General features: G+C 46.8%; 1 protein-coding gene across 1 annotated transcript in view; it reads left to right on the forward strand.

The window, feature by feature from the left end:
- The window catches only part of MAOB (monoamine oxidase B), a 114063-nt gene extending 109682 nt beyond the window's left edge, over window positions 1–4381 (forward strand). The window contains exons 13-15 of the mRNA XM_019417335.2: window positions 886–997; window positions 2032–2094; window positions 3377–4381. Of these exons, the coding sequence (XP_019272880.2) occupies window positions 886–997; window positions 2032–2094; window positions 3377–3529 (328 nt within the window). The 3' untranslated portion in view covers window positions 3530–4381. The remainder of the gene's footprint in view (window positions 1–885; window positions 998–2031; window positions 2095–3376) is intronic.
- Window positions 4382–18405: the final 14024 nt, after the last annotated feature.

Raw genomic sequence — 18405 nt, forward strand, 5'->3', positions numbered from 1 at the left:
GCAAGGGGGTTAGGTCTTTACCACCCCATGATGATTGATCATTGAGTGCTTCTGCTTCTGGGAGAAGGCATGACCTTGAGATGAGACAGTTTTCTTCAGCAGTCTCCAAAGAGGATTGACATCAGAAGGCATGTTCTGGAAGCACCCCCCCCCCCGCCCCCCGGCCAGTAGCTGGGAATAAATCCTTCATTCTTGCCAGCGGAGGCGGGGGGTCTTGACAGTGTTTCCCAATGACACACAGTCTCTGTACCTCCATAGTCTCATCTGCAAAATGGGGATGATAACAACACCGACCTCATAGGGCTGTGATGAGGATTGATCCAATTAGAATGCAGTAAAACTCTTAACACTGGTAGAGGGAGGCGCTCAGTGAGCGGTAGTCTTGTAGCCGTCGTCAGACCCACAGATTTGTTACCGGCCACCAGTAGAAAACTTCTTAGAACTCATTGGACCCTGCTCACTAAGAGATGGGGAATCCAAGAGCTCGGCGAGAGGAAGTGATTTGCCAAGTTCATTGCTGGAATAGCCAGGTAGGGAACCGGGACATGTATCACCTTGCTTACAGCTGGTGAGCCATGAACGGAGCTATACATGACTTGGCTCAAATAGTCCCAAGTTCCACGTAGGTGACGTAAATACATACTCCCCTGATGTCAGTCCCTTCACCTGTAAGCTCTTGGTGCAGGAGGGGACTTCAGCTTGCATTCCTTGTCTGTAACAAGGACCATGCGATAGCTAGAGGAAGCTGTGAACCTTATTCCAGAATTGCCAGTGTGCTCCTGATGTTTAGTATCGGAGGAAACCGACCACACTCGGTCTTTGCGGGCAGGCTCTTCTCTGACTCTCTGAGACTGACCACTTTTACCTCTTTGCTTTTGTTTCAAGGGTTCTACGACAGCCCGTGGGCAGGATTTATTTTGCAGGCACCGAGACGGCCACCCACTGGAGTGGCTACATGGAGGGGGCTGTGGAGGCCGGGGAGAGAGCAGCCAGAGAGGTAAGGCCTCGGGGTCACAGGCTGTGGGGAAGGAGGCAATGCAGGAGTCTGACAAACAGGTCGAAGATGTCTGAGATCCTGGAGGCCAACTCCCCAGTAACCTCCACCTGAAGATCCATGAAACACCGCTTTTAAAATTTTTTTTAATGTTTATTTACTTTTGAGAGACAGAGAGACAGAGGGCGAGCGGGGGAGGGGCAGAGAGAGAGGGAGACACAGAATCTGAAGCAGGCTCCAGGCTCTGAGCTGCCAGCACAGAGCCCGACGCGGGGCTCGAACCCACGAACCGTGAGATCATGACCTGAAGGGAAGTCCGGCACTTAACCAACTGAGCCACCCAGGCGCCCCATGAAACACCATTTTAACAGTATTCTCAGGAACAATGAACATCTTAATCCAGAAGCAATAATGAAAATATCTGTCATGGAACCCAAAGTAAAAAGACCCTATGGGGCAAAAGATCACTATGGATATACTTAAAAGATAACCTAGGTCTAATATAAAACCAAACACATTTTTATTATGACTCAGAATTCATTTATATATTTCCTGACAACCCCTATGATCTCATGTTCAAAACTACTAAAATTTCTGGTGAGCCTAACAGTTGGAGCCTCTTATGTTCTAGATGAAAGACCTTTTAGAGCCTTTTAAAGGTTGAATGGACCACATTGGCTTTTACCCTGGTGTTTTGATGGATATCCCAAGAGACGTTCAGTTAGTCCTGTATTTTTTATTTAAAAATTTTTTTTCTGTTTATTTATTTTTGAGAGAGAGAGAGAGAGAGACAGAGCACGAGTGGGGGGAGGGGTAGAGAGAGAGGGAGACACAGAATCCGAAGCAGGCTCCACGCTATCAGCACAGAGCCAGACATGGGCGCTTGAACTCACAAACCGTAGAATCATGACCTGAGCCAGAGTTGGACGATTAGCCGACTGAGCCACCCTGGCGCCCCCAGTTAGTCCTTCAAAGAGCAGATTCGCAGGAAGATGGTGTCACTTTTACTATTCGCGAAAATAACTCTTTCTTTTCAGATCCTGCATGCCATGGGGAAGATCCCAGAGGATGAAATCTGGCAGGCAGAACCAGAGTCAGTGGTAGGTTGCATTTTATTTCATGAATTTAAATCTCCTTTCTCTAAAAACAATTATTTGCAGAAAGAACCACTTGTATATAGTCCCACGCCTTTCCCTAAGTGATTCAACCCATGCATGCTTAAAAAGATAACCATGATGGAGACCAATTGGACAATAAATTTCATATTAAAAAAAATTAAAAAATTAAAAAAATCAAAATAAAATAAAACCTCCGGTTTTTCAGAAAAAAATGGAAACCAATTTGACAATGAATTTCATATTTAAAAAAATACATAAATAATAAAAAAATAAAAAATTAATACAAATAAATAGGTAAATAAAATAAAATCACTTACTGTTTCTCAGGAAAAATAAATAAATAAATAAATAAATAGACAGATAGATAACCATGAGTGAGGGCAGAGGTGAGAGAGATGTAAAAGAAATCGATAAATTTGTAGCTGCCACATCCATTGCAGATTATCAGGGGGAAAAAAAAACACGATTTTTTTTTTTTGGCCAGAGAGTTCTAGGACATATTAAGAATTCAATGATTGCCTGCTGAATATATCTCTAACCTGGTGATTCCCAACAAGGGGTAGGAAACGAAAGGAAGATATGTCAGCATCCCCTGTCTACAGTCCAAGGGATGCAGCGGAATGAAACGGAGCAGATTTAGATTAAAAACAGCATTTGCAGTATACGCCCTATTACTTTTCTAATAAAACCTCAGGAACTTTTCCTATAGAGCGAAATGCATTGCAGAGGACAAGGGTCAAAAGGGTCAGAGTTACTCCTTGATCAAGGTGAAAAGTAAAGCTCTGCCAGTGCCCGTCACTGTCTTAGTGCCTCTGTCAGAGATGGGACTGGGGGCTGAATGGACCGCGGATTCATTCCCCTCAACAAATAGTGACTTTGTAGCTACTCTGCCGCGGCCACCATGTTAAGGGCCTACCACCGCTTCCACGGGGCGACAACATGTGGGGAGAACAGGTGATAACCAGAAGGCACAAGGCTCATGAACCAGACACGCCAGGAGTGTGAAAAGAAGGGGCCATCTTGGCCTGGGGACACAGGAAAGGCTCCCCCAGGAGCCTGTGAACTAAGACTGGAAGCATGACTCCGCATTAGCCAAGTAAAGGGCCTAGCGGAGAATGGGGGATGCGTGTCGTGAGCAGCGGGCACTTTATATTTAACGGCCCAGCGGTTGGCAAGAGTGGGTCATGTTCAGAGAGCTGGAGGAAATATTTCTGGAGCAAAGCGCGTAAGCCCCGTACTGACAGCGTATGTTCTCCGAATCCAGGATGTCCCCGCGCAGCCCACTACCGCGACCTTCTTGGAGAGACATTTGCCCTCTGTGCCAGGCCTGCTGAGGCTGCTTGGACTGACCACCATCCTTTCGGCAACCGCTCTCGGCTTCCTGGCCCACAAGAGGGGTCTACTTGTGCGGTTCTAAGGAGGGGGCGTCTGTAACCACACTTTCCCTTTACTCCGTCGGGCGTGTGGGTTTGGGGAAGGGGTTGCAATAAAGTTCCAAGAAGACGTGTAGACTGGAGAATGAGGTGGGGAGCACGAAGACAAGTCAGACTTCCGACCGCAGCACACACAGTATGTCTTCTTCCGTTTGGCCCCTACGTGTGGTCCCCCGTACCTGGCTTCGCGCTCTGTCTTGCCCATGTCCCACTTTACCACCCCCAGAATCTTTACAGTAGTTAAACAGGCTCTTTGAGGTCCTCGCTGTCCCACAATGCACCTTGCCCATGCACAAGAAAGCTAGTTTTTTCCCCACCTCTGTGGCTTTGTGCTCGTCTCTTACATATAACGTCCTCTTCGTCCAAGTTCTCTGCCTTTGTCCTTAGAATCCCATAATGTTATCGCTGGGCCTTACAGACCACCCAGGCTTCACCTTCTATTATAGTGGTGATCAAACCAAGGCCAGGAGGGGCGGAGCTGAATGAATTGCCCCAGGTCTACAATAAGCCACTGATACCTGGGGGGCTAGAACACAGGTCCGTTGCCTTTCCCACCCCTCAGTATGTGTGCCCCGATCACCCTCTTCCACTCCCTGCCATGGTCACTGATGGCGTTCCTTTGTGTGGGTTTGCTCTGTACTGAGTTGTTACGCGCTACGCAGTGCTACTTGTTATGTATCCTTAAGTCTTACTCTCTCATGCAATGCGTCTTCGGCTGATGTTAATTTCTTGGAGGATAGGAATCTTGTCTTTTCTTCCCTTTGTACCCTCCATTGTGTCTGGATACAGAGGTCAGCACACATTTAGGCAATCTAAAATAAAGTTGATTGACCAGATGTCTGTTGTCTTCTTTTGGGGGGTGGTGACTTTCGAGGTTTTGACCGATCAAATCAAGACCCAGTATTAGGCACATAACTGTGGGTTTAATGTATTTGGTCAAAATTTCCTCGAGGCCTAGATGATGCATGCATTTTGACTGCGTGACCCATCATGGGCGATGTGTAGGTGAACACTTGGTAAATGATCCATAATGATATTATAAGGATGCTAAGAGAACTCCTTCCTTTCATACCCCCCCACAAAAACCTGTCAAAGTAATTGGCATATTAATAAGATGCTTTAACTAATAAGATAATTATAATATTTCAGTTGACTGTTTCATATTCCTTATCAGTGCAAAGCTTTTTACTAGGCACACTCATTAATTTAAAAGTACAGTTTCAGAGTCCATTAAATCCTATTCAAACTACTTTTTGAATAGGATATCATCATTTCAAAATATTCGTGTGTCTCAACTCCCGAGGTCAGTTCTTGTCACAGTATATTTTAAATCCATACGTGACCATTGTCATTCCCTTCTTTAGAAAATGGTATCTATATGAGATGATGATGTTGATGAACCTTATTGTAGTAATCATTTCACAGTATATATGTTCCATCATTGTGATGTACATTTTAAACTTACACTGTGCTGCATATCAGTTAGATCTCAATGTAACCGGGGCACAAAGGTTTACCGAATTTTTAAAAAAGAAGAACCAGGGGCGTCTGGGTGGCTCAGCTGATTGAGCATCCGACTCTTGATTTGGGCTCAGTTCATGATCCCAGAGTCATGAGATCAAGCCCCGAGTTCTGCTCTGTGCTGACAGCACGAAGCCTGCTTGGGATTCTCTCCCCCACCTCTGCCCCTCTCCCACTCGGGCACGTGCACTCTCTTTTTCTGAAATAAATCAATTTTTAAAAATAAATGGTTTAAAAAAAAAAAAAGGAACGGGTGCCTGGGTGGCTCGGTCGGTTAAACGTCCGACTTCAGCTCAGGTCATGATCTCACGGTTTGTGAGTTCGAGCCCCGCATCGGGCTCCTTGCTGTCAACGCAGAGCCCACTTGGGATCCTCTCTCTCCCTCTCTCTGCCCCTCTCCCCACTCATGCACGCTCTCAATAAATAAATAAATAAACAAATAAACAAATGATAAAAAATTAAAATAAAAAAAAAACACAGGAAGAATCACATCAGGAGTTACCTTTTCCAGGAATCTTCTGGGCCATCGATCCTCCATTTGGGCCAGATAGTCCTTTTCTTTGTTCTCCCAATGCCACATGCATAGACCTTGTGTCCTACACTTACCACACGATACTGCAATTGCCCAGTCATGTCAATTATCAGTTACCGAGGTAAATCCTGAGATCGACAAAAATGGGAAATGTGAAAGCCGTAAAAAACAGTTTCTTCTCCGTTAAAACTCCTCATCAGTTTTGAGGGTATAAAAAGAGTGGGGAGGCCTTTTGTGAATGGGGTAGATTAATGAAGAGATCTCTCCAGAGAGCTGCCATGCTCTGAGTCCAATGCACCCCAAGGAGGAAGGAGAGGGGTGCTACCTTCTCATCCCAAGCCTAGTGAGAGGGGTTTGTTTCCTCTGAGCGATTGACACACCCCTGAGGAATCTAAAGCCCTGGGCTCTGCTCAAGGTGCTTCCGACCAGAGAGCAAGGGACTCTCACAGAGACTGCCAAAAAATGAGAAGCTGAATAGGTATCAAAATTGGCCATCCGCAGGGGCGCCTGGGTGGCTCATTTGGCTAAGCGTCCAACTTCGGCTCAGGTCGTGATCTCGCAGTTGATGAGTTTGAGCCCTGCATCGGGCTCTCTGCTGTCAGCGGAAGCCCACTTCAGATTCTCTCTCTGTCCCTCACCCCCCTCTCAAAAATAAGTAGATCGTTTTTAAAAAGTTGAGCATCCACAAGGAAGGCACTGCCTGTGTTGGGGTAGTCAACGTCAGAAAGGGCCAGTATGAAAGTCTCTGAATAAAACCCCACAAGTGTCCCCATAAGAGTCAGTCTTCATGACATTCATGTCCAGAGAATATAAAACCATCGTCCAAGAGGACCACTCAAGTAGGAATGTTCACTGAACCTCCTTCCCTCATCCCTTTCCACACACGCCCCTGAAGTCACTTGGCCTACTGAGGCATCTCAACAGCAGTGACCAATGTCATTGGATGTGACATCATGCGATGTCCTAAGATGTCAGGGACGTCATGAGACTTCACTGAACTACAGTGGGCTGATGTCCCCTACTTCACTTCTAGTTTTTCTATGGAAACCGAGTATACCTCTGCCAACATTCCTCCCTCCCATCTGCTTTCTTTCAAACTTCAATTCTCCTTGTCCCCAATTACCTAGTCCTCTGTCACTACACACCCTTTAGGGTTTTGTCTCCTGGACAATCTGTCAGGATCACTTTACTCCCATCTTAGCCCTGGCTCCAAACTAAGAAGGACATGTTCTCATTTCAACAATCGATTAAACCTTGTGATCCAAAGAAAATTGTCTAGAATGTTCTGGAATCTAAGGAACTGTGTACACAACCAGGTGCAATGTGGTGCTGGGTTTGTGGTTGTTTGTTTCCTGTTAGTTTGTTTTTTAAGTGCTGAGCAAGATTCATCAGGAAATTCTCCTGGAGAGGGAATCTTAATGACATTTCAGTCTGTAGACACTAGAAGCCAAGCTCCTGCATTGGCAACAACTGATCTAATCAGACCCTGGGCTGCTACATTCTGATATGATTGCTCTTGTCATTTCTGCTGAGACCATGCAATGAGTCACTGACATATCATATACCACTCCAGCAGAATGACATTTCAGCCTCTGGCCCCCATCCGTGATCCCTTTTGACCTCTTCTTTCGCCTTTCCTTACTTCACTAATCCTCAACCATTTCTTCCTTAAGCATTCTGGTTCAGTTTATTCTTCTGCTTCAAGGCAAAATGCTGAGTGGCACTGAGCTTTTGCACTTGAGTCTGACATACCGAACTGTCTTACCTCTAGGCCATTTCATTGTATTGTATTTTCTTTTCCCTAACCTGCTGTTGTCATAGACTCTTAAGTCTGAAGTTCTCTTTTGGCCAGCAAAAGGGCGGACGCAGGATTGAAAGCGAGAGATGGCTAATGTCCGGGAAAAGACAAGAGCCCCGAATAAGGGGCCTTGCCCCATTTTTATTAGGATCAGAAGGCTTACAAACATAACGATCGACATGCACATAAGGACAGTGAATCTGTGAACATTAGCTTGTGGACGTGAGGGAAAGGGGGTCTCGAGGATACTTGAGGTTAGGGGTTTGGGTTAATACAAAACAAAATCCAGGCGCTGGGCAGTTGGGAGGAAGGTTGTTTACAGCGGACATGAGGCAGCATCTCTGTTTATCTTTGCCAGCCTTGGGAATGAGACAGATAGGGGGAAATAACCTCAGGGTTGACAAGGCACCTTTTCTTTTGTTAACCATCTCCACTCCAGGCGGCTTTGTTTGCAGCACAGCAGTCCCTAGTCCAATTCACCAATTTACCTAACCTGGCCCTATCCTCCTGTGAAAGCAGCTTTCTGCTATAGTATTAAATTGGGGGTGGTTTCACCCTGAATATCTAATCTTGTTATTCCTATGTATTGGGCACCTTTGTGCCGTTTCTATTTCAAGCCTTTGCCTCTCTCTATTTTGAGGGGCTCTGCACCCCTCCCTATTTTGGGGTGCCTTTGTACCTCCCTATTCCTGACACCTTTGTGCCTCCCTATTCTCAGGGTGTCTTTGCACCCCCCTGTTCTTGGGTGACAGTCTGATTTACCCAAACTTGGGGGTGAGCATTTCATGACTTTGTATTTCTTTATGACTTGTCAACCCGTTGGTGTGAGCCCGGGGCGGGGGGCGGGGAGGTTCCTAAGCTTATCCTCCACATGCTGTCAGGAGCTTTTCAATCCCAGAATCTTCCCTGTGTTATAGAAAATCAAGAGGAAAGTCCTGATTTATGGCAGAGGGTGCGGGTGGGGCAGTGGGAAGAAGACCAGAGAGCTGGCTTGGGCTGTGAGCCCCTCATCCCCATTACCCATTCCTCTTCTCTGGCCTCCTGCTGTCCTCTGTCTGCTCTTCTCCTCCTCTGCTGCTTGTCCTCCAGTGCAGCCAGGTGCTTGGGCCCCAGTCCACCGGTCAACACTGGGTTTGGGTAAATATAACCCCTTCTGGAGTCCAAGGCTCACTGGCGATATTGGCCCTTTGGATTATGCATCTGTATGTTTTAGGAGCATCCCAAGGACAAGACGGTCTTCAAAGTAATGTTTTTCTAAAAGCTGCTTGGAGTGTTAAAATCAGGAAATAAATTGTGTCCTTAAGTAGTGTAAGAGCCTCCCTGCCAACTCCCTGCCTCCTTGAGCCCCTTTATTCTAGGTGCCCAATGCCAAAAGCACCACTTAAGCAAAGGACAATGTAGGTGATGAAACCTGCCGTAGAAAAGAGCAGTATAAGAACGGGGCTCACAGAGGGGGGCTCTAGATGTTACAGGCCATTCCCATCGGCAATGGCCATTTCTTTTTGAGCCACAAGTTAGGGCAAAATGTTGGGTATTAGACTTAGTCAATAATCAATCCTTCCAACTTCTTCCTAATAGAATCTTGCTTTGGTTCAGCTATTCGCCCACTGTTCTGCTGCAGGATAGCTAGGCTGGCCACGTCCTCAGCCCCAAGCTGTGGGTACTGGTCAGTCTAAGCGAATCGTGGTGGGCCTGTTTCCTTTGTCAATGATTGACTTAAGCCTATGTTATGCAATTCTGCCTAATGGAACAAAAGAAGTCTTCTTGGGAGGTAGGCTAGAGCTTCTGGGAAAGTGAGGGAAAGGGTTCCTCACTCTTTTTTTTTTTTTTTTTTTTTTTTTTTAAGATTTGATTTTTAAGTAATCTCTACACCCAGTGTCGGGCTCGACCTTACAACCTTGAGATCAAGAGTCACATGCTCTACTGACTGAGCCAGCCAGACACTCCAGGGACCTTCATTCTTAAAAACAGACACATGAAATAAAAAGTCCCCTCCCATACTTCCTATGGACAAGTGTCTGGATGAGATATTTGTAATTGCTACAACCATCTAACTTTCAAGCCAATGACAAATCCCACACACAGAACAGGTCAGGGCCAAAAAAGTCACAGAGTGGGATGCCTGGGTGGCTCAGGTGGTTAAGCGTCCGACTCTTGACTTTGGCTCAGGTCATGACCTGACGGTTGTGGGACCGAGCCCCGCATCAGGCTCTGGGCTGATAGTGCGAAGCCTGGCTTGGGATTTTTTCTCTCTCCCTCTGTCTCTGCACCCCCCCCCCCCCCGCTTTGCACACGTGTGTTCTCTCTTTCTCTCTCAAACTAAATAAATAAACATTTTTTAAAAAGCCACACAGAAACTGAGTTGCATTCCTGATGCACCCTGCTTACAGCCTACCCTGACTCAGGATGGCTGACCATATGAAAAATAAGTTCAACAGTTTTAAATATGTGTTTTCTGGTATTTAGAGTCCAAAGCATCCTACAAGATGCACCTAACTCGACACAACTTAAGACCTTCTTTCAAGAACGTCTTTGGATAATAATCATGCTTATTATTAATTGTGATAACAGCTACCCTTCATTACGCATGTATTATTTACAAGACACTGTATATCATCTCTTTCAATCCTGAGATCACCCCCATCATCTCCATTATACAGATGAGGAGTCTGAGTCTCAGAGATGCTATGAGACAAAGGTCTCATAATCAGGAAGAGGTGGACATGAGCTTCAACCCCCCACCCCCACCCCGGGAGTTGTTCTAAACCTCTAGGTGTTCTCTTCACTTCCTGAGCCAGGCTTATAAGAAGTTATCCAGATGTCCATCAATGGATGAATGGATAAGGAAGATGTGGTATATACACACAATGGAATATTACTCAACAATCAAAAAGAATGAAATCTTGCCATTTGCAACTACGTGGAGGGAACTGGAGGGTATTATGCTGAGTGAAATTAGTCAGAGAAAGACAAATATCATATGACTTCACTGATACGAGGACTTTCAGAGACAAAACAGATGAACATAAGGGAAGGGAAGCAAAAAGAATATAAAAACAGGGAGAGGGAACAAACCATAAGAGACTCAAATATGGGGAACAAACAGAGGGTTACGGGAGGGGTTGTGGGAGGGGGGATGGGCTAAAAGGGTGAGGGCCACTAAGGAATCTACTCCTGAAATCATTGTTGCACCATATGCTAACTAACTTAGATGGAAATTTACAAATAAATAAATTAGTAATAAAAGAAAAAAAGAAGTTATCCAGAACACCAAGGACCTGACCTCTCTGAGTTGCTAGTATTTCCAAAGCCTAGATATTTTCCTTTGCAAAACAGCTTTTTTCTTGCTCTGTTAGCACTCTGTTGAACCCCCACATCTTCTTGAGATATATATATATATATATATATATATTTTTTTTTTTTTTTTTTTTTTTGCCTACTGCACTATATGGATCATAGGATCATCCCCATTCAACCATAACTCAGCAAGTATATATTGAATACTATCTCTTCCGGGTCTTCTAGGTGCTGGGAATATAGTTGTGAACAAAACTGAGGAAGCCCCTCCCTCATGGAGCTTAAATGCTAACAGGTAGACAATCAATCAGTCAGTACTGTGATGCACCATCCGTGGAGAGAAGTGTCATCAAGAAAATGCAAGCAAGGTAGGGGAAACGTTGTGGTGTGGGCAGAGGGTGGTATGCTCTTTGGGGGAAGAGCCTTCCAGGCAGGCGAAACAGCAGGTGCAAAGCCCAAAGGTGAGAGTGTGATTGGAACATCAAAGAAATAGCAAAGGAGCCCGCAAGGCAGGAGCAAGAGTCACAGAAAACTAGCGGTAGAGGAAATAAGGTTGAGAGTTTGACGGGAGCCAGGTCATGTCTTAGGCCATAGTAAGGCTCTGGCTTTTTAGTCTGAGGGTGAAGACAATCTACTGGAGGGTTTCTAGCAGGCGAGGCGGTTTGGCAAATGCTGGGCCACTTGGGTGGCTCAGTCCATTAAGCGTCTGAGTCTCAGTTTCAGTTCAGGTCACGATCTCAGGGTTCGTGAGTTCAAGCCCCATGTCTGCCTCTGCGCTGCTTGGGATTCTCTCTCTCCCTCTCTCTCTCTCTGCCCCTCTCCTGCTCATACAGTCTCTGTCTCTCTCAAAATAAATACACTTAAAAAATGTTTTTTCCAGGGGCACCTGGGTGGCTCAGTCGGTTAAGCGTCCGACTTCCGCTCAGGTCGTGAACTCACGGTTTTTGAGCTCGAGCCCCGCTTTGCGCTCTGTGCTGACAGCTCGGAGCCTGGAGCCTGCTTCGGATTCTGTGTCTCCCTCTCTCTCTGCCCCTCCCCCACTCATACTCTGTCTCTCTTTGTCTCAGAAATAAACATTAAAAAAAAAAAAACTTAAGGGGCGCCTGGGTGGCTCAGTCGGTTAAGCAGCTGACTTTGGCTCAGGTCATGATCTCACGGTCCATGAGTTCGAGCCCCACGTCGGGCTCTGTGCTGACAGCTCGGAGCCTGGAGCCTGCTTCGGATTCTGTGTCTCCCTCTCTCTGACCCTCCCCTGTTCATGCACTGTCTCTCCCTGTCTCAAAAATAAGTAAAACGTTAAAAAAAATTTTTTTTTAATAAAAAAAATTTTTTTTTTTAAATAAAAAAATTTTTTTTCCAAAAAATTTGTTTGTAAGAATTACTTTGTAGAGGATACTATGGTCTGCCACCCAGATCCCTCTGCTGGGGACTAATGGTCCTCCTTCTCCCTGGAAGTTAGGAAGCTGATAGCTCATGGTTTTATCCCTTTCTGTAAGCTGATGAAACCCCCTGGCCCAAAGATCTGCCCCTCCCTAGGGGTAGTCCACATCCAATGACTGGGCTCAGCTGACACCTCTATGGCAATGAGGTCATAGTTCAACTTCACCTTCTGCCCAGTTTTGTTTCCCTCACTCCCTCATAGGTGTTGATCCCAAGGGCACCCTCGGGAAAACTTCCTTGGTCGCCTGGTCTAGTGTAATAGATTGGAGAGATCTATTACATATCCATGGACATCCAAGTGTGGATGGCAGGTAGACTATTGACCATGCCTGTTAGAGTTTAGGGGAGAGTTTGGGGCTGATGATATAATTTGGGGAGCCCTGGGATTGAGTGTAGATAGAGAAATGTCTGGGGATGCGCCCGAGACGTTCGAACATTTCGTGTGAAATGTTCCGTATATATTCGCTCAATTGCAAGCAGTTGTGATTCTGGGGCGCCTGGGTGGCTCTGTCAGTTGAGCATCTGACTCTTGATTCCAGCTCAGGTCATGATCTCACAGTCCGTGGGTTCGAGCCCCACGTCAGGCTCCATGCTGACAGAGTGGAGCCTGCTTGGGATTCTCAGTCTCCCTCTCTCTCTTCCCCTTCCCTGCTTGTGTTCTCTCTCCCTCTCTTTCAAAAATAAATAAACATTTTTTAAAAACCCAAACAAACAGCTGTAATCCCTAAAAGAACCATGGCAATTAGAGTACTCAGAAAGACTGCTGCGATCATCCATGATTTCACTCTGATCATCCATTATGAGCTACATTATTACAGCTTTTCAGTGATGATAATAACCTGATGTTAGAAGGTGAGTAGTTATTTTTTTAAATCTCCTGAAAACATTTGTTGTATATTTCTGATGCTCAGACACCTGGTGAAACGATCTGCTGTTGTTATTTATGTATTTGCTTATTGTCTGCTCCTTCCCAAAGGATTTGAGGCAACATCTAGCAGTACATGTAAATATAAAGATAATAAATCAAAACAAAATCAAGACTTGTGCCCTCAAAAAAGATGGCGGGGGGGGGGGGGAAGGAAGGGGGGAATCTGAGGGACAGGACTCTGGCAAGGACACACTGACCAAGGCCTAAAGTGTCCCTGTTTTTTTAAATGTTTATTCATTTTTGAGAGAGAAACCATGGGGCGTGGGGGGACAGAGGATCCGAAGCAGGCTCTTCGCCGACAGCAGCGAGCCTGATGTGGGGCTTGAACTCCTGAGAAGCGCCGAGATCGTGACCTGAGCTGAAGTCTGACACTCGACTGACTGAGCCGCCCAGGCGTCCCCTCCATTTTATTTTGTCGTACTGTCTGAAACATTACATCAGAAAGCCTCTTGGTTAGGGGTCTCTCAAAATGCACATTCAGCCCACCACGTGAGCTCCTGGCACGTCTTACCCTAGTGTGAATAAGCTTCATCAGATTGTGGTCAACCCAGAGGTAAAATCTTCTCCGAAGATGGATTTCTGAGCAATATTGGCACCAGGTGAGCTCGGGATGTTGGGAGACCCATGATTCTTCCTTCCCCTTCACTTTCTGGGCTCTTTCTCCGGCTCTCCCCTTCAATGTCAGCCTTTCCTCATGTCTCTCCTTGGCCTCCTCCTGGTCTGCTTTTGGTGGGCGACCTCCCCCTTTTCCAAGATCCTGTTGCCGGGAAAGGGCCCCCAACGTGTGCCATGTTTTCCGGGGGTCAGGAAGGGGGTTGCTAAAAGATCCTTTACGTGGCTTGACCTTACGTGTGTTGCCTGTTTGAAAGAGCTCAGTGAAAAAGTGCGCGGGCCAACTGGGATAAAGATGGGTGACGGGGAAGGCGCTTGGTGAGTTCTAGTGGACTTTTGTCCACCCAGCAGACTGGGGCCTGAGAACCCTCTATTGGGGCTTGTACTTGTGGGCAATACCTCTTTGTTGGGCAGCCTCCCCTATTGTCAGCTTGGAGAATTTCTACCTTGTGCCTTCAGCCGCTCTGCTCCAGAAGGCCGTTCTTCAGGAAGTCAAGGGGAGGAGGGTGGGCTGGGCCAGTGAGGCTGTACCCCCAGCGCGATCCATCGGGTCTTGCAATCACAGAGTATCCCTGGCTTGGTAGGGTGACCCAGATAGGTGAGCAGGGAGAGCAGCAGGATCCCAGGTGGGACTGGCAGGTGAGTCGGTCAAGGTCTCAAGGGAGACTCGGGCAGGTGGATCCAGAGGTCCCGCCCTCAGCTGGGGGCAAGGGCAGGAGGTGGGAAGCTCCTGGGTTCCAGCTATATCCTGGCCTCACAGGGCAATTAAAGTGCCCAACGCAGACCACGGGCCTAAGACTGGGTCCAGACCCCATCCTCTGACAAAGATAGGTCTGCCTTAGGGAACAGGACTGAGGTTCTGTGCCTTATAACCATCAGCAGCCCCCTGGGAGGGGGCTTGAAAGCACTCACCTCATGCCAAACGATCCTCATATTGTCCCAATACTGTCTTCTCGCTTTACCTAACCAGAAATTTCACCTTGGACGGATTCATGTGTGTCGCCAGGAGTGGGAGTGCAGGAGGTGGAGGAGAAGGTTGGCCTAACTTTAAAAAATGCGGGCGGGGGGATGGGGGGGAGACCCTTCCCCGGGTGTGCCCAATGTCAGTCCCAGCCCTTGAAGTGAGCGGGGGCGAGACTGGGTTTGTTCCTTTCTGTGCTGGTTAGTTTTAATTTGTTAATTTTGTATTTCAGCCCGATACCCAGCTTCCCCCTCAAGACTGGGCATGTCATAAATGATCGAGCAAAATAAATAATGAATAAATGCTTCTCTCTTAGATTCCAATTTAAATCCAAGGAGCCCTGGTGAGATCTGAAGACTGTTCCTGTCAATTATTTCTTCCAGACTGACCTCCGGTTACTAATTGGCTCATTTAAATTCCTTCTTTTGAGGGCATGTCGCAATGGAAGTAAAATAATTAAAGAGCAGAAAACTTGAATTTGTGGCTGGATACGTTTGAAGCTATGTCATTACCATTATGATGCCAGGCACCATATGGAATTGTGGTCCAGGGAAATGACAGTGGGTTTTAATTTTTCTCCTGCAAGTGGTGTTTCTTAGGAAAATATGAATATTAATGATGATTTCTGGTCCTTGCTTGCTTATAATCTCTATGTGTACCAAAAATACTGGCTTAGGTAAGTGCTTTTCATAAGTAACACAGGAAAACAACAATGATTGCATTTGTATGGCATATTGGGTAAATGGCTAAGGTCACTCCATGCGTGGAAGTGAGAAGCTTGGGGGTTCCAGCCACCCAAGACCTTGTCCCTCTGCTTAGAGGGCTAATGGTCCCCAGATCTCTGCACACATATACCCTATTTGTGGGGGGCCTATCATTTGGGGAGATATTAGGCATCATTTAAACAAATGTGTGATTTCAAAGTTTTAGGGAGGGAACATCAAGACAATGATAAGAGATTATGATGGAGAATTCATTGTGGGAAAGGGATTGTCAGGAAAGGCATCATTGAGGAAATGATATATCATCAGTGACCCAAAGGATTTAGCCAGGAGAGGGAGAGAGAGAATCTCCACTCCTGATGTGGAGTCCGACGTGGGCGGGGCTCGATCTCACACCCGTGAGATCATGACCTGAGATGAGATCAAGAATCAGATGCTCAACCGACTGAGGCACCCAGGCGCCCCCCTAAAGGCAATTCTTAAAATAAATCAAAGTGTACATGTGGCAATCATAAGTATTCTCAGTTCTGTGTTAAATCCAGGAACTGAAACCAACATGCTTTCCTGTCCCTGAGCTGAACAATACGGGAACCGGTCAAAATAACTTGTCCTAGGACATACTTGCTCCTCGAATACAACGCTCTGAACTGACAAAAATATATTATCTACCAAGACTAAGAGCTTGCTCATCAAGACTCCCTTCATGACCCTGACCTCACTACGCCTGTAGACTCAGCCAATCTTAACCAGTTTTCTGCCTTGCAAGATCAGCCTTAAGGATCACCAAGCCCAAGTTGAAAACCCTAGAACTCCATCAACCCTGCCCTCATTTCTCCACTGCCAACGTGGTGTTCCCCCTTACTGCAGTGAGCCCGACAAACTGAGCGTTGCCCGTTCCGCGCGTCTTCTCGTCTTTCGGGAGGCGGACGCTTGACAGGGGCCTGGTAGGATACTTTTACTTTGAGGTTCTGCTAGCTAAAAGGGGGACTGAGAAGGTTTCTATAAAAGCACAGTATTCAGTCATGGGCAGAGTCTGAAAGAACTTGGGTCAGAGAATAGATATCTCCTTGGATTAGAGAATAAAAATTTCTGTTCTCTCGTTTATTGAGGGTGAGAAACCTGGAGTCTAGTTTTGTGCTGACGTAAGACGATACGCTTGCTTCTCACGATCACAGGTTCCAGTCTTTCCGTATCGAGAAGACAGAACCGGAACCAAGAAATGGTTATAGTCAGATGTGTGTGTGGTGGGGCAGGGAGTGGGGGCATTAGCAGAAGCAGAAGAGAGCGCGTATGTTTTTAAATCACTGAAAGATCTCCCTGCTGCTCCAAATTCAGGCACCTGAAATGGAATTTGAGGACAGACCAATGATGGCATTTAATTCTTGGGTTTCAAGAGCATGAAGGCCCACGTGGCAGGTTGAATAATGACCCTGACAAAGATGTTCATGCCCTAGCCCCAGAACGATGAATCTATTGCCTTACATGGTAAAAGGGACTCTGTGGATAGGATTAAGGATTGTAAAAGAGGGAGGTTACCCTGGATTATCTGGGTGGGCCCCATTTTTAACGCAAGTATCCTCCTAAGAGGGATATCCTCAGGAGGGTCAAAGTTAAGGAGGAGGTTGTGTGTCCGTGGTAGCAAGAAACTGGAGTGATTCGGCCACCAGCCGAGCATGCTGGCAACCTCTGGGAGCTGGACGAGGCAAGGAATGGATTCTCCCCTGGAGCTTCCAGAAGGAGCCGGCTCTGTCGACCCCTTGATTTTAACCCTGTGAGACTCATTTCAGACTTTTGACCTCCACAACTACAACATTAAGTTTGTGTCGTTTTACGCCACGGAGTTCGTGGTCATTTGCGATAGGACCGATGGCAAAATAATACAGCCCAGAGAATTAAAACGGCTGACATGGCGGGGCGGCTGGGTGGCTCAGTCGGTGAAGCGTCCCACGTTGGCTCAGGTCATGATCTCGAGGTCCGTGAGTTCGAGCCCCGCGTCGGGCTCTGTGCTGACAGCTTGGAGCCTGGAGCCCGCTTCGGATTCTGTGTCTCCCTCTCTCTTTGCCCCTCCCCTACTCGTGCTCTGTGTCTGTCTGTCTGTCTCTCTCTCTCTCTCTCTCACCTCCCCGTGACCTTGTCTTTAGGATGCACACTCTGGCCTGCTCTGCGCAGTCTAAATACAAAACCCATCTCACCCTGGCAGCCGAAGACCTCCTTTTCTTAATAGAAATCCAATTCACGGTGAGACCTACGGAGTGTATATCCAGGCTGGGGTGCACGCTTCACCCGCTTGGATGTGGTGTTTCCAGGGCACGATTGCTGAGGTCCTTCCGTTTGGTTCCAGGGACATCCCATTCACCGAACCCGCAGGACTCCCAGACACCTTTCAGGATGCCGGGCACTATTAGCCATAGGTTTTCTGAATTTGCGTAGCCCAGAATAATACAGGCCGTTGGGGGACCTCTAAGGTGGCCCCCGTACAATATAGGATCTAAAAGAAACACAATTTGGACTCCCAACGTGTAAAGAGCCGTGTAGATCTTACTGCACCACGACTCCTAGCTTTCTGTGTTCCTGGCTTATCAAGGCAGCTTTTGAAAAAACCCCCTCTCTAGGTGCGCTGCCTACCCCCAAGTTGACTTCCTGGAACTTTCTGTTCTCCCCACCTCCCAGCCTCTCTCTCTCGCTTTTTCCAGATTAGTTCCCTGCTAAGGTAAAAGCAATTCCTTTCACCTCTCTTGGCTGCCACCAATTTTCCTCACCCCCGTGTCGTACGGACACAACAGAAACTGAGCCGCCAAACGCTTCTCACAAAACACCTTCCTGGGGGATTTTGGCAGAGGAAAGGCTGTGGACATATTAAGCATTAAATGTTTTTGATCCATGTGGCAACGGGAAAGCAAGAGAGCACAGACAAATGCGCCTGGAGGACATTCGGGGTGAAGGCGACACCCCTTCGTTTCCCCAAGAATGAAAATTTGTGAATACTTTAGGCTTTCCCTTGAAATAGCAGTATTTGGCCAGAAGATGGCACTCTTTTAAAACAAATTTA

Source organism: Panthera pardus, unplaced genomic scaffold (genome assembly GCF_024362965.1).
Source record: "Panthera pardus isolate Hobbes unplaced genomic scaffold, ASM2436296v1 HiC_scaffold_27, whole genome shotgun sequence".
In the NCBI taxonomy this organism is placed as follows: domain Eukaryota; kingdom Metazoa; phylum Chordata; class Mammalia; order Carnivora; family Felidae; genus Panthera; species Panthera pardus.